This window comes from Hydra vulgaris, chromosome 01, assembly GCF_038396675.1.
Source record: "Hydra vulgaris chromosome 01, alternate assembly HydraT2T_AEP".
NCBI lineage: Eukaryota > Metazoa > Cnidaria > Hydrozoa > Anthoathecata > Hydridae > Hydra > Hydra vulgaris.
The window spans coordinates 61,697,501-61,709,801 of NC_088920.1; the positions used below are offsets into that span (position 1 = coordinate 61,697,501).

The 12,301-nt window shown below is 29.8% G+C and overlaps 1 protein-coding gene across 5 annotated transcripts in view; it reads right to left on the reverse strand.

Annotated features, from left to right (window-relative positions):
* Positions 1-5,005: 5,005 nt before the first annotated feature.
* The window catches only part of LOC136075500 (uncharacterized), a 96,759-nt gene continuing 89,463 nt past the window's right edge, over positions 5,006-12,301 (reverse strand). For all 5 annotated transcript variants that reach the window (XM_065788868.1, XM_065788866.1, XM_065788869.1 and 2 more), the window contains one exon: positions 5,006-5,250. In XM_065788868.1, the coding sequence (XP_065644940.1) occupies positions 5,037-5,250 (214 nt within the window). In that variant the 3' untranslated portion in view covers positions 5,006-5,036. The remainder of the gene's footprint in view (positions 5,251-12,301) is intronic.

Here is a 12,301-nt window from a genome sequence, read left to right on the forward strand (position 1 = left end):
AACTTCTTGTAAATATAATTGGCAAATTTTACAACGAATATCTTTACATTTGAATAAAGTCGTTTTTTTGATAGATGAAATAGAATGAAATTTTGAAGAAGTTAGTTGTCTAAGTAAATTTGGTGGTTGTTTGAAGGCTATTACTGGATGTATATTTGAAAAAACCTCCTTTACCCTTCCATTAGTAGGTAGACTAAGTAAAAGGTTACTTTCTGTTAAAATAGGCTGGCAGTTTAAATTGCTATAAAATGTAGTTACCAGAGGAAAAACTTCTTTGGATTTTTTTAAAGGTGCTGGTCCTTGTAATTTGGCATTATGAAATGCTTTTTCTATAATATTATCTGGGTAAAGACATTCTTTAAACCATAATTTTAGTTACGTTAAACGTAGTTTTTCTGTAGCTAAATCCGAGGTAAAAACAATTATTCTTTTAGCAAGATTATATGAGATATTTCTTTTATGTGGAAAGGATGAAAACTATTATAATTTAAATAGTCGTGGGTATTTGCTTCTTTGTAAAATTTATCTGTTTTGATATGTTTGTTGTTTTTAAGAATAACCGATACATCTAAAAAATTAATGACATTGTAGATATTTCCGTTTTCATTGTATTGTGTACCTAATCAACCGTAAAATTAATTGAATTATGTAGTTCTTCTAGAGAACTTTTAAACTTGGCGATGTCTAGATTTTTTGGCCATATGTTAAAACCTTCATAAACATATCTAAAATAAAACTGTTCAATATTTTTAACTTCTTCTTTTGAAAAGTATTTTGGTAAGATTTTCGGAAAAAGCAAAGTTTCTTCTAAAAATCCAATTGTAAGACATGCATAGTCTGGGGCAAAGTCTGTACCCATGGCTGTACCTGTAATCTGATGGTATACTTGGTCGTCAAAAATAAAATTATTGTTTTCTAAAATGAAAGATGCCGATTCTAAGAGGAAATCGGAGGTGAATCAATCTGCTATTAAATCTTTCTGTTGTTCATTCCAGTATTGTAATGGTTTAAGACCTAGATTATGTGGAATACTTGTGTATAGATTGACAATGTCACATGTTAGTATTACTCTGTCTGAATCAATATTTCAAGGGATTTTTCTTAAGAAATCCCAATCATCTTTTATATAAGTTTTTTGTTTTTTTACAATCGGAGATAATATTGTATGAAGCAATTGGCTTAAGTGTGATGTTGGTGAGTCTATTCCAGCAATAATAGGTCGAGCTTTTAAATCTTTCGGAGGTTTTATTTCTATAAACGGAGAACTAGATTCTTGAACCTTTTTAATTATTTCATTGCATTTATGAATTTTTAGAATAACGTAAAAAATACTAGATTTCCATTCAAAATTTGTAATGTAGTCTATTTCGTTTTGTGTTAGACATTTATGTTTAGCAATCATTTTTTAAAGATGTTTGAAAACTCTTTTATCTGAGTCAAAATTTGTTTTTTCATAAGTATTTAAAGAAGATAGATGATCTTGATTAACAAGTTTATCTTTATAGTATGTTGATTCCATTACAATTAGAGTGTTACCTTTATCTGCTTTTTTGATAACAATGTCTTTCATTTCTTTAAGTTCTTTAAGTGCTATCCTTTCCTGCAATGAAATGTTATCAACTAATTGAAGTTTGACAGGATTCACTTGCTCAATTTTCGATAAAAAAATGTTACAATGGTAACTCATAGTTACAATATAGCAATTTAACTTTTCTATTATCTAGCTTTCTACAGTTATATAAAAAAATTTGATAAAGCATTAAACATAGCACTACTGATGAAAATAGTGAAAGGCTTCTAGTGTTTTTTTATCATTTATATATTTATTTAAAATAAATAATTCTTTTTTCAAATTTCAAAAATTCAGTTATGTTTTTTTTGATTGGCATACCTTTTTCCATTATATATATATATATATATATATATATATATATATATATATATATATATATATATATATATATATATATATATATATATATATATATATATATATGTATATACAGTCCCTGGCCAAATTAGAAGACGCAACATAAAATTTTATGAAAAGTGGAAATTATCTTGTGATACCATACAGGAATTGTGTATTTACCAGGTGCAATAAATGTTTTTTGTTTATCTATTTGATTATCTCTATTATATTACAAATATAATATCATCATGAAAGAACAATATGTTTTTATTGACTCTTTAAAGAAAACGGACATAAACATACTTAAATGTCAATATTTTGTTGAGCCACCTTTAGCCGCTAGAAGAGCTTTAATTCTGCGCGGCATGCTGTCAATACAGGACTGTACAGTCTCCTGCATTTGAGGATGATAATTCCAGACGTAAATTATTCTTTCTTTGAGGTTTGTTTGTGATGAAATCTTTAGCCACTTCTCTTTTCATCAACTCCCAACCGTTTTCTATGGGGTTCAGATCCGGGCTATTACTCGGCCAATCCAACAGAGGAATATTTTGCTCTCCCAAAAAAGCTTTGACAGAGCGGGCTGTACGGCAGGGAGCTCCATCTTGCATAAAAGTGAATGGTTCTCCATTTGGAAACCATTCTTGGAGCTGCGGAATCAACTGATTTTGCAAGACATTTTTGTACTGGCCTTGCTTCATCATACCATTTACCACGTCCAGACGTCCAGTGCCTTTGCTGCTGATGACTGACCAAATCATCACTTTTGTAGGGTGCTTTACAGTCTGAACAACACAGCAGGATGAAATTTTTCTCCGTGACGACGACGCACAAACTAAGCTTTGTTCTGCAAAATTTAAAATGTGCTTTCAACACTATTGCAGATCTGTCAAAAATAGCAACAAAAAACACTAAACATTTGTGCTGGTCTTCTGTCATCATAGAAAAAGATTAAATGCATTATTTGTGAAGAAATTGTAACAACTTACCGATCTCCAGAAGTCCAGATCTTTATCACGGAACTGTTTGACCCACGTCAGACGCTTTGCTTTTATTGCAGGTGTTAACTTGAGCTTCCTGGCAGGGCGGCAGGCCTTAAAATCTATATCTATTAATTTTCTTCGAACAGCGCGTTCAGAAGCATTCACATTAACACCTTGAAGTTGCGATGTTATCAGTTTTGTGGTAGCAAATCTGTTTTCAAGGCAAATTTTCTTTAAAGATCTTTCTGCCCTTGTAGTGAAAATAGGCTTTCTGCCGCATTTTTTCTTTCGTTCTGGGATCAATTCTTCCCCTGATTCAATTTTCTGTTTTATGCGTCGTGTACTAGCTTCAGATATCTCCAATCTTCGTGATATTTCACGATTTGAAAGTACTTTAGCATTCACAAGGGCCTTTATTTCAGCTTTTTTGCGTGATGTAAGATCGGCATTTTTACCCATGTTTAAAGTGTTCAAACTTATTATTATATATAAACGTTGCACACGAAATAAACATTTAAATGCGTAATATTTACTGTAAAACTGCTAAATAAACAAACACTTCAGATAAACACGTCCGCAACTGAAGACACCGCAAACGCGACTGGAGCAGCTTTCGACTTGTACGCGTTAATGTACTAATTGACTCACAGTGTAATACCATAAATGGAAAATACATACAAACACGAACTGTTTAACAAATTTCCTACATTAAAATCCATCACACCCATGTTTAAATGTGAATGTACTGCAAATAAACTGGTATAATGCGATATATTCTTAAAAAACTCGAGTGCGTCTAATAATTTTGCCAGGGACTGTATATATATATATGTATATATATACATATATCTATATATCTATATATATATATATATATATATATATATATATATATATATATATATATATATATATATATATATGTATATATATATATATATATATATATATATATATATATATATATATATATATATATATATATATATATATATATACATATGAATATATATAAAATTTCCATGTCAACTTTTTTTGTCAAATCGCAAAACTTAAAAGTGGTTTGAGGCATTTGTGTAATGGAACCTAATTAACGGGTCAGACAACAACTTTTAAAAAGTTAATTTTTAGTGTCTTTTAAGGACCGTCCTAAAATATATAAATATATATATATATATATATATATATATATATATATATATATATATATATATATATATATAGTTATATATATATATATTTATATATATATATATATATATATATATATATATATATATATATATATATATATATATATATATATATATATATATATATATATATATAAACAAGCGTCATGTTTCACAAATTTTTGTATCCGCAAATTTAATTTCAATATTTCTTTATTTAAATTATAGAGTTTTGGTTAATTTAAACATGCAAGGCCATGGTAAAGGAAGAAATAAAAAAATCAAAATTGCGGGTAAAAAAGATTAATGCCTTATATACAATGCTGTGTTCTATAACTTTCCAAAACTACAAAAAGTGAGTAGTATAAGAAAATGCAAAACATACTAAGAAGTGCTCCATTCTGCAGGAACGCTGAGTTAAAAAATAAAATTTAAAAGTACTTATTTATTTTCTTAATTGCACTGCATCACACAGACGTCTACATTTAGACAACTAAAAGGTGCTTGAGTAGTAGGCGTCTTTAAAATTCCTGATAAAAGGTGTTCTAAAAACATGTGAAAAGCAGATGTCTTAATGGTAAATAATACAAGATAACGAATTTAGACGTCTATAAAATGTTAACATCAAGATGGCTTTAACATTAATCATATTAGATCTTTATTTAAGTTTAGACGTCTAAGAGGTGTTAACATCTAGATGTTTTTAAGATTACAGATATGTGATGTCTCAAAGCCTTCTAAATTTAGACCTCTTATAGACGTCTCTGTCCCTGTTAGGAAAAATAAAAATTTTTTCCCAACATTTTAATACGTTTAAACAGATTTATAAAAAAACAAATAATGCAGCCTCGTGACTTTTTGGCCATGTTTGCAATGACTAGTCTATAATAAGATATTTTAAAGACTGGATAAAAACAATATACATAAAACAAACCAAAAACAAAAAAAGAAGTTTAGTATCTTTTTAGCTTATAAAATTCGATTAGCAAAAATAGAATTAAATTTAAGTTCGCAAGAACAAGAATTTGGTATAAAAATTCTTGTAGTAGATTCGGTTCCTCTATTTGTGATCTTCACGTCATATCCGGCATTATTTCTTACACAGCTGCCTTCATTTTGTAAACAAGTACTGGAACCCGTAACGTCTTGACAAGTTATAAAGTCAAAAGTTTGTGGACTGTAGCTAAGAAAGAAAACAAAGATAATAATAAATTCAATACATCATGTCTTGTCTAAATGTAACAAATATACGTACTTTATAATTATATATGGAGAGTTAATAACACATTGAGAGAAAAAAAATTTAGTTTGTTATTATTCATTGCTTATAATTTTTGTATGACAAAACTGATCTAGTGGAATACTAAGTGGCGTAACAGTCGAATAATAAGTAGGATACTGGATAAAAGGAAGTGTTTTCATTGAAACCTAAATAACTATGATATGAGTATTAGCCATAACTACTTTTTGTTTTATTTGACTTGAAAAGTTGTTGGTTTATGGTGAAACCTCATTTGTATATTCAACAAACAGTTAGGTGCATATTGCATAACATTAAAATTGTCAGTTCGAAAACTAAGTTTTATAATTTTTTGTTATAAATTACAATTGCTTTAAGTAAAAAGACTGGATTCTAGCAAATACAGTTTGTTATTCTCAATGAAATAACCAGTGCTTGCATTGGTACTTCAACACCAAAGAAATCAAAGATCAGATATATGGAATTCTCAGCTCTACAATATTACAATTACAGAAAGAACTTATGATACTTTACTTCTATTATAAAAAATACATAATTTTACATTCATAAAGATTCGATCATAATTTACATTTTATTACATAATGATCCAACGTATTCTGCAAACATGCATTGTATCTATAAAATTATAACGACTGATTGTGTCTGATGTGTTTAAATGCCGTGGACTTGATATTCTTTTATTTAAAAATTTAAAGGAGGAGAGGATTTTTATAATATAGAATAAATTAAAAGTTTTAGAGAAGGTTGTAGTTATGCTAATTATCAAAGAATGGCGCATGGGTAGGTTCAGCAGTTGAGGAATGATTTAATTTCATTAGCAAGAGAAAGTCTGGAAACAAAAAATTAGCCAAGAGATGACTATGGTAAAATTCCTAAAAAAAGTGTATGGTGAACTTTTTGCTTTTCATCATGTTGTATAAATGATTAATGTCATCACTCATAATGCAGTTTCCTTAATGTATAAGATATATGTTTAATGTATAATATATATGTTTAATGTATAAGATATATGTTTAATGTATAAGATATATGTTAATGTATAAGATATATGTTTAATGTATAAGATATATGTTTAAAGTATAAGATATATGTTTAATGTATAAGATATATGCTAATGTATAAGATATATGCTTAATGTATAAGATATATGTTTAATGTATAAGATATATGTTTAATGTATAAGATATATGTTTAATGTATAAGATATATGTTTAATGTATAAGATATATGTTAATGTATAAGATATATGTTTAGAAAAAATAAGATAACACTAATATAAGAGAAAAAACATTTAATCTGTTACCACACACGAGAGTTATTCTGTTTCCACACTTCTGTATTTGAAGGCATTGTTTGAGCCACCTCACCAAGCGATAAAAAATTCGGAAGTTTACAAGACCATTGATAATAAAATATCACAAACTGCAAATTCAGCACTACGTTAACTCATGTGGTACTTGAGCAAGGAATTATTTGGTTATAGTTTTTTCTCTTATAACCTTTTGTTAGAGTCAAAGTAAAAAGTGGTGAAAAGGTAGAATCAGAAATTAATTGGGGCAGGTTTAAAACGCAGAGCTGACGACAAGGGGGGGGGGGGGGGCAGGGGTCTCCTCCACTTTTTTTTCAAAATCAAAAATAAAGGAAAATGATAAAGTCAGTGGAATAAAATTTATAAATGGTTGTGCCGAGTGTGGCGCTGCTTTAAATTCACATATCTAAATAAACAATGAGCAAAACCAATTCTCTTTCCAAATCGTCCTTAAAAATAGAGTTCAAAGCATTAAGGTACTTCTATACAATTAGACAACTTTTTTCTTAAAATACATTACCTGCAAGTATAGTTAATATAAATTACATATATGGGTCGAATGAAGACAAAATGAAATAAACTGCTTTTTTTTTTTTTTTTCAGTCGTAATAAAAAAGTGTGTTTTGGTCCCAAAAAGGGGCTAAACCGTTTACACGATTATTTATCTCAGAGTGACTGTTAAACTTTGAAATTTGTTGTTTTAAAACAATGTTAACTACAATCTGTGCCACTTTCACGTTCAAACTATCAAAACTTGCAAAAATATAGTCATTTTCATCAGAATTGGTGATTTTCACAGTTTTTCTCGCCTATTCAAAATTTCATAAGTACAAATCTGAATAAACAAGACTCTTTAATGAGGGTCATTTTGTAGCTATATAAGTAGCGAAAATTTGTGGAAAATTTCAAAATATGTAAACGGTATAACTAAAACAATAAAAAACATGTTCTGTGAAAAAACGGTTTTAAAAATCAGATAATATTTATTAACATTAAACAAAACAGAACTAACTCAATGGGATCCAGAATTATAGGGTTGGTATTCTTTAACGTCTTCTTTTTTAAATATAACTCTTCTCTTAGACTTTTTTACTTTTCTCTGTGTTTTTAAAATAATAGATGACTACTTACAATAAATTGAAGCTCTATTATGGCCATTTTTTAATGCATTTTTTTCAAAAAAACTTTCGCGTGGAACATTAAGACAATCAAAAACATTACCAATACAATTAATACCATCATTGAAACTTATGATAGCAGAATACACACCAGTTGTAAATACTTTTCTGCTACAATAAGTAGAATTTGGACAGCGTGTCCAAATAATTCTATTTAAACACTCGTTCACATTTTACGTTTGGTCATGAAGGCATTATTCTAGCGAGAGTCTTGACTAAATTCCGGAAAATTTTTTTTTTTTTCCGTTATGCGAAGTGCATAAAGAATACTTGAAAATAAATTGGGATGGAATTGCAATAGAAATAACTTGCAATAGAGGTGTTATAATTCCATAACTTGGTTGCTAAGGGCGTTGCTAAGAGTAAAAATCTATACCAACATGAAGATATAATAAAATAACCTCGATTTCTTTTTTTTTCTATCAAAATTTGATGACAAGTTAAGATTCTGTAATAAATTTTAATCTCAAAGCAATTATAATAAAAAAAATGAAAATTTTAAGATTTTCACCTTTTTAGTTGTATAGAAGTACCTTAAGGAAACCTACATTTGTTAATTTTGCTTTAAATTGACTAAAACTTTTTTATAATTACTTTATACTTATTTGAAGTAATTTATTAATTTTATCAAAAGAAGCAATTACAGAGTAAAACGCAAATTTATTTTTCTTATAATATATCTATACCTCTATAAGGCATTCCATTTTTAACTTAAATTACTCGAACAACAACTTTATTAAATATTTGCCTATTCAAACTGTAAATTAATAAAATAAGTTAAAAAGTTTCGAGTCTGGCGAAAAGAAGGCCAACTTATTACTGAAAATGCTACTTAACTTACGTTATGCAGAAAACAAGGCAAAAAAATTGTTTCAACTTTTAGGTCAAATTTCTGCAAATCAGTTAGAAATTTGGGAATCAGTATTGGAATATCGAATAGCGAATCAGCATTGGAAATCCTACCAACTCCCCTCTCCAATATTACGCAACAATTTTTTCTCCCCTAAAACTTTTTTTTTTAAATTTTTAGGGAAGGGGTACCCTGACGGAGGAAATTTTTAGGTGGAGGGGGTACAAAATTTTACAAAATACAAAACGATTATAAATGTAATAAAATCTATAATTTTCTGAACTTTTTTGAGTTAATTAATTTGTACTTTTCAGTCTGTTTATTCTTTTTTTTCACCCCAATCGTTCCGTCTAAAGTTGTATAAATTAACATCGCTATCCTACACATAATACCAATTTTAAAAACCTACCTTTTTTTTTTTTTTTTAGGAGACGCAAGTATGGTACAAAATACAAAAAAATTTCAAAATCCCCCACCACAAATTGCTGGATCCGTCACTGCTTCCGATATATAATACATGGAAAATATTTTATATACTATATAACACATAATAATACGCAATAGAATATTATACATGCAAAAGTATTATTTTAGAAATATAATTTTCCTCCAACTTGCAGGGTGAGCGTGGCCGAGTGGGCTTTGCTTCAGGCTAGAAACCCAAGGTTTCCATGTTCGCCTCTCGGTACCAAATTGTTATTATTTTTTTAGCTAGTGCACAAAGGTTTTTTTTTTGTTGCTGCACACTTTTGTCCACCAATTAAATAAAGTTCTGCACTTAGACCATATAAAGTCAAAGCGCAGAACGTGTATTGCACAGTAGTTACAGCCTGTTAACAGACTATTAACGGACTGTTAAAGCCGTAACAGTCCGTTAACAGTTTGTAAATACTCCGTTAATAGACTGTACACATCAATTAAGTTCGATTTAGGTGTAGTTGATTTTGCAATCAACACGTAGATATATCAGTTGAGGGATTTGGTTTGGTTAGATACTCTTTTAATTAAAAAAAGTCTTCTCTAGATTTAAAGCTAAAAAAAAATGTTGCGTCACATAATCAAGACCCCCCACCCCTTCCCTTTGTAACAAATTGTCACAAAATCACCTACCCCTCCCCTCTCCTTAAGCGTGACGTAGTTTATGGACGAGCCTAATGAAAGTTATCAAATTGAAAACAGTTTTCTCCCCATGACCAAGAGCAACTTCATACAATTACTTCAGTATGACTTTATTATTGCTTATTAAGTCTTTTCAGAAAATATTTTAGTCAAAAATTTTATTTACGTTTCTTATGTACTGCCTTCACAGTTTAGGAGAGAGAGGGGGTGCAAGTATGTAGGGGGTGACAGGAGGGAAGGGGTTAAAAATTAACAAATACAGGGTGAATTTTAATTGCGTATACAAACAGTTTGTTTACTAAAACAAAATATTAACCGAATACGAATTATGTTAAAACAAAATTGTTCATTTTGTATGCAACAAAAGCTTTATGAAAAAGCGCCGTAAACGGATGCAGTTTTAACTTACGTTACTCGCAAGTGAGGTGGGGGAGAGGGAAGGTTTCAACTGGGTCCCTTCTATGTTTGAAGGTCCTGGGTCTCACTATAAATCAAAACACACAAATAAAACACACGAGCATTCAATTTAATAATAACTTATTGTTGTTAATATGTATCAATTTTGCCAAGTAGATTCAATAAATATGATTATTTCAATAGTAAGATGATTGCAGTTTAGCGCCACCTTTGTAAAAAATTTTTTGCATTGGGTATGACCTTAGTCGAGCTCACATTGCTACTACTACTACACACGCACGCACGCTCGCACTTTGATTTCACACTGTCACGCGCACTATCAGAAAATTTTTTTTAACCCTCTAAGCAATTTCATTCTCTGGAAAACTTTTGGCACCTTGAATAAAATCATCAAGTGGTAGTCCGCCAAAGTCTGCCACTTGACAATTACACTTCTGCGGCACCTAGCTTTATCGCTGCTAATTCTGATACCTTTTCAGAAAACTTTTCCCCTACATGGTTTAGTACTATTAAGCTGCCATTTGATGGAGGGGAAATAAACTTTTTTAACAGCATGTTATTTATATTTATTGATTGTTAATATAAAGCTTGAGAAAAAAGGCCTTCACCGAATACAGCTACTGCATCCATAAAAAGGAACACAACAGTATCTACTTATCACGTACCAGCTGTTCGAGTAGTAAGTATTTGGATGCCATCACCTGTATTATTAGGCTTTAGCCCTGATAAGCTTAAATGTTGATCAGGACAGCTTCTGAAATGAAATACCAAAAGTTGTTGGGTACCCTAATTAAAATCATTGAATATTAAACAATTCAAAATCAAGAGGTATGAAATACTTTGAACCACCTGGAACTGGACCTCGCCTATATGGAAGCAATATTTCAGCATTAGCTGCAGTTGTTGAAACAGTGCTTGATCCAGACCTCAAAAGAGTTAAATTTCCTGGATCAATTTGGTTACCAATACCTTGGATTAATCTGTCGGGAAGAGCTCGTACTGATGAGGTTAAGAACCAATCTCGAACACTCCAATAATTACCATAGTCTAAAATACTTTGAACTTCCTGACCTTTTATTTTTATTGAAAGTTTATTAATAATGCTTCGACCTAGATTTGCTTCAAGCCTTGCTTTAAGATCTGTACCTCAAGTGAGAACAACATCGTAAAGCAAACGAACTGATCCAGGCACTAATATCATTGATAGTGATAAAGTTGGAAAACCAATTAAAAGTTTGACCTTATGGGCTTGCTAGGGTTGATGGATTTAAACTTACAGTAATAATTTGTCTTTCACCTCGGACACCATACACTGTGGTAATGTTGCGCCGAGGGTCTAACAAAGTACCATAACTTGATTGAAGAGATGAACTCATTTTTGTTGTATTTAGAGGTGACATTACTATCTAATATATTGTTCTCTACAAGATGGTAGAAGCTATCTATCCAAGCGAAGTTGATCCTTTACTCCACGATGGGACTGCTGAAATATCATTTATTGATATTGATCTAAGCGAAGCTTTTCCAGAAGCGGAGATAAAACTTTTTGAAATACCATCTGAACCAGGAGAGAAAATTTCATTTCTTAGAAAAGAACTAAAAAATTTGGAAGGCACTTTTAATAAAAAAAATTTTGATTTTAAATATGATGATCTAGAAACAAAATTTAAAATAATTAAATCACTTGATGTTTTTTATAAAAGGCCTAAAATTATTACTAGTAAAGAAAATATTTTTAAAATTAGTAGAAAAAGGGTTTGTGGCGAACTTTTTTATTTGAAGATGAAACTATTTTTGAAAGTACAGAACCAAAGACAAATAAAAATTATAAAATTTACATAACAAAAAATAATGAAACAAAATTCAGAGTTTTGAACAATAGTTCTATATGGCAGTATATGCTTAAAGATTTAGGGATAGTTCATTTTACACAAAAGGCACTTATATCTGATGCAGATCTTAACAGGATTGTTAACTTGCCGATAAAATTAATACACCTATTAAAAAATCTTTTGAAGAAAAGGGGGTACAAGTTATTGCTGTTTTAAACAAAATTTTAACTACAGCAAGCAATGCTTTACCAAAAGTAAAAATTCGCAG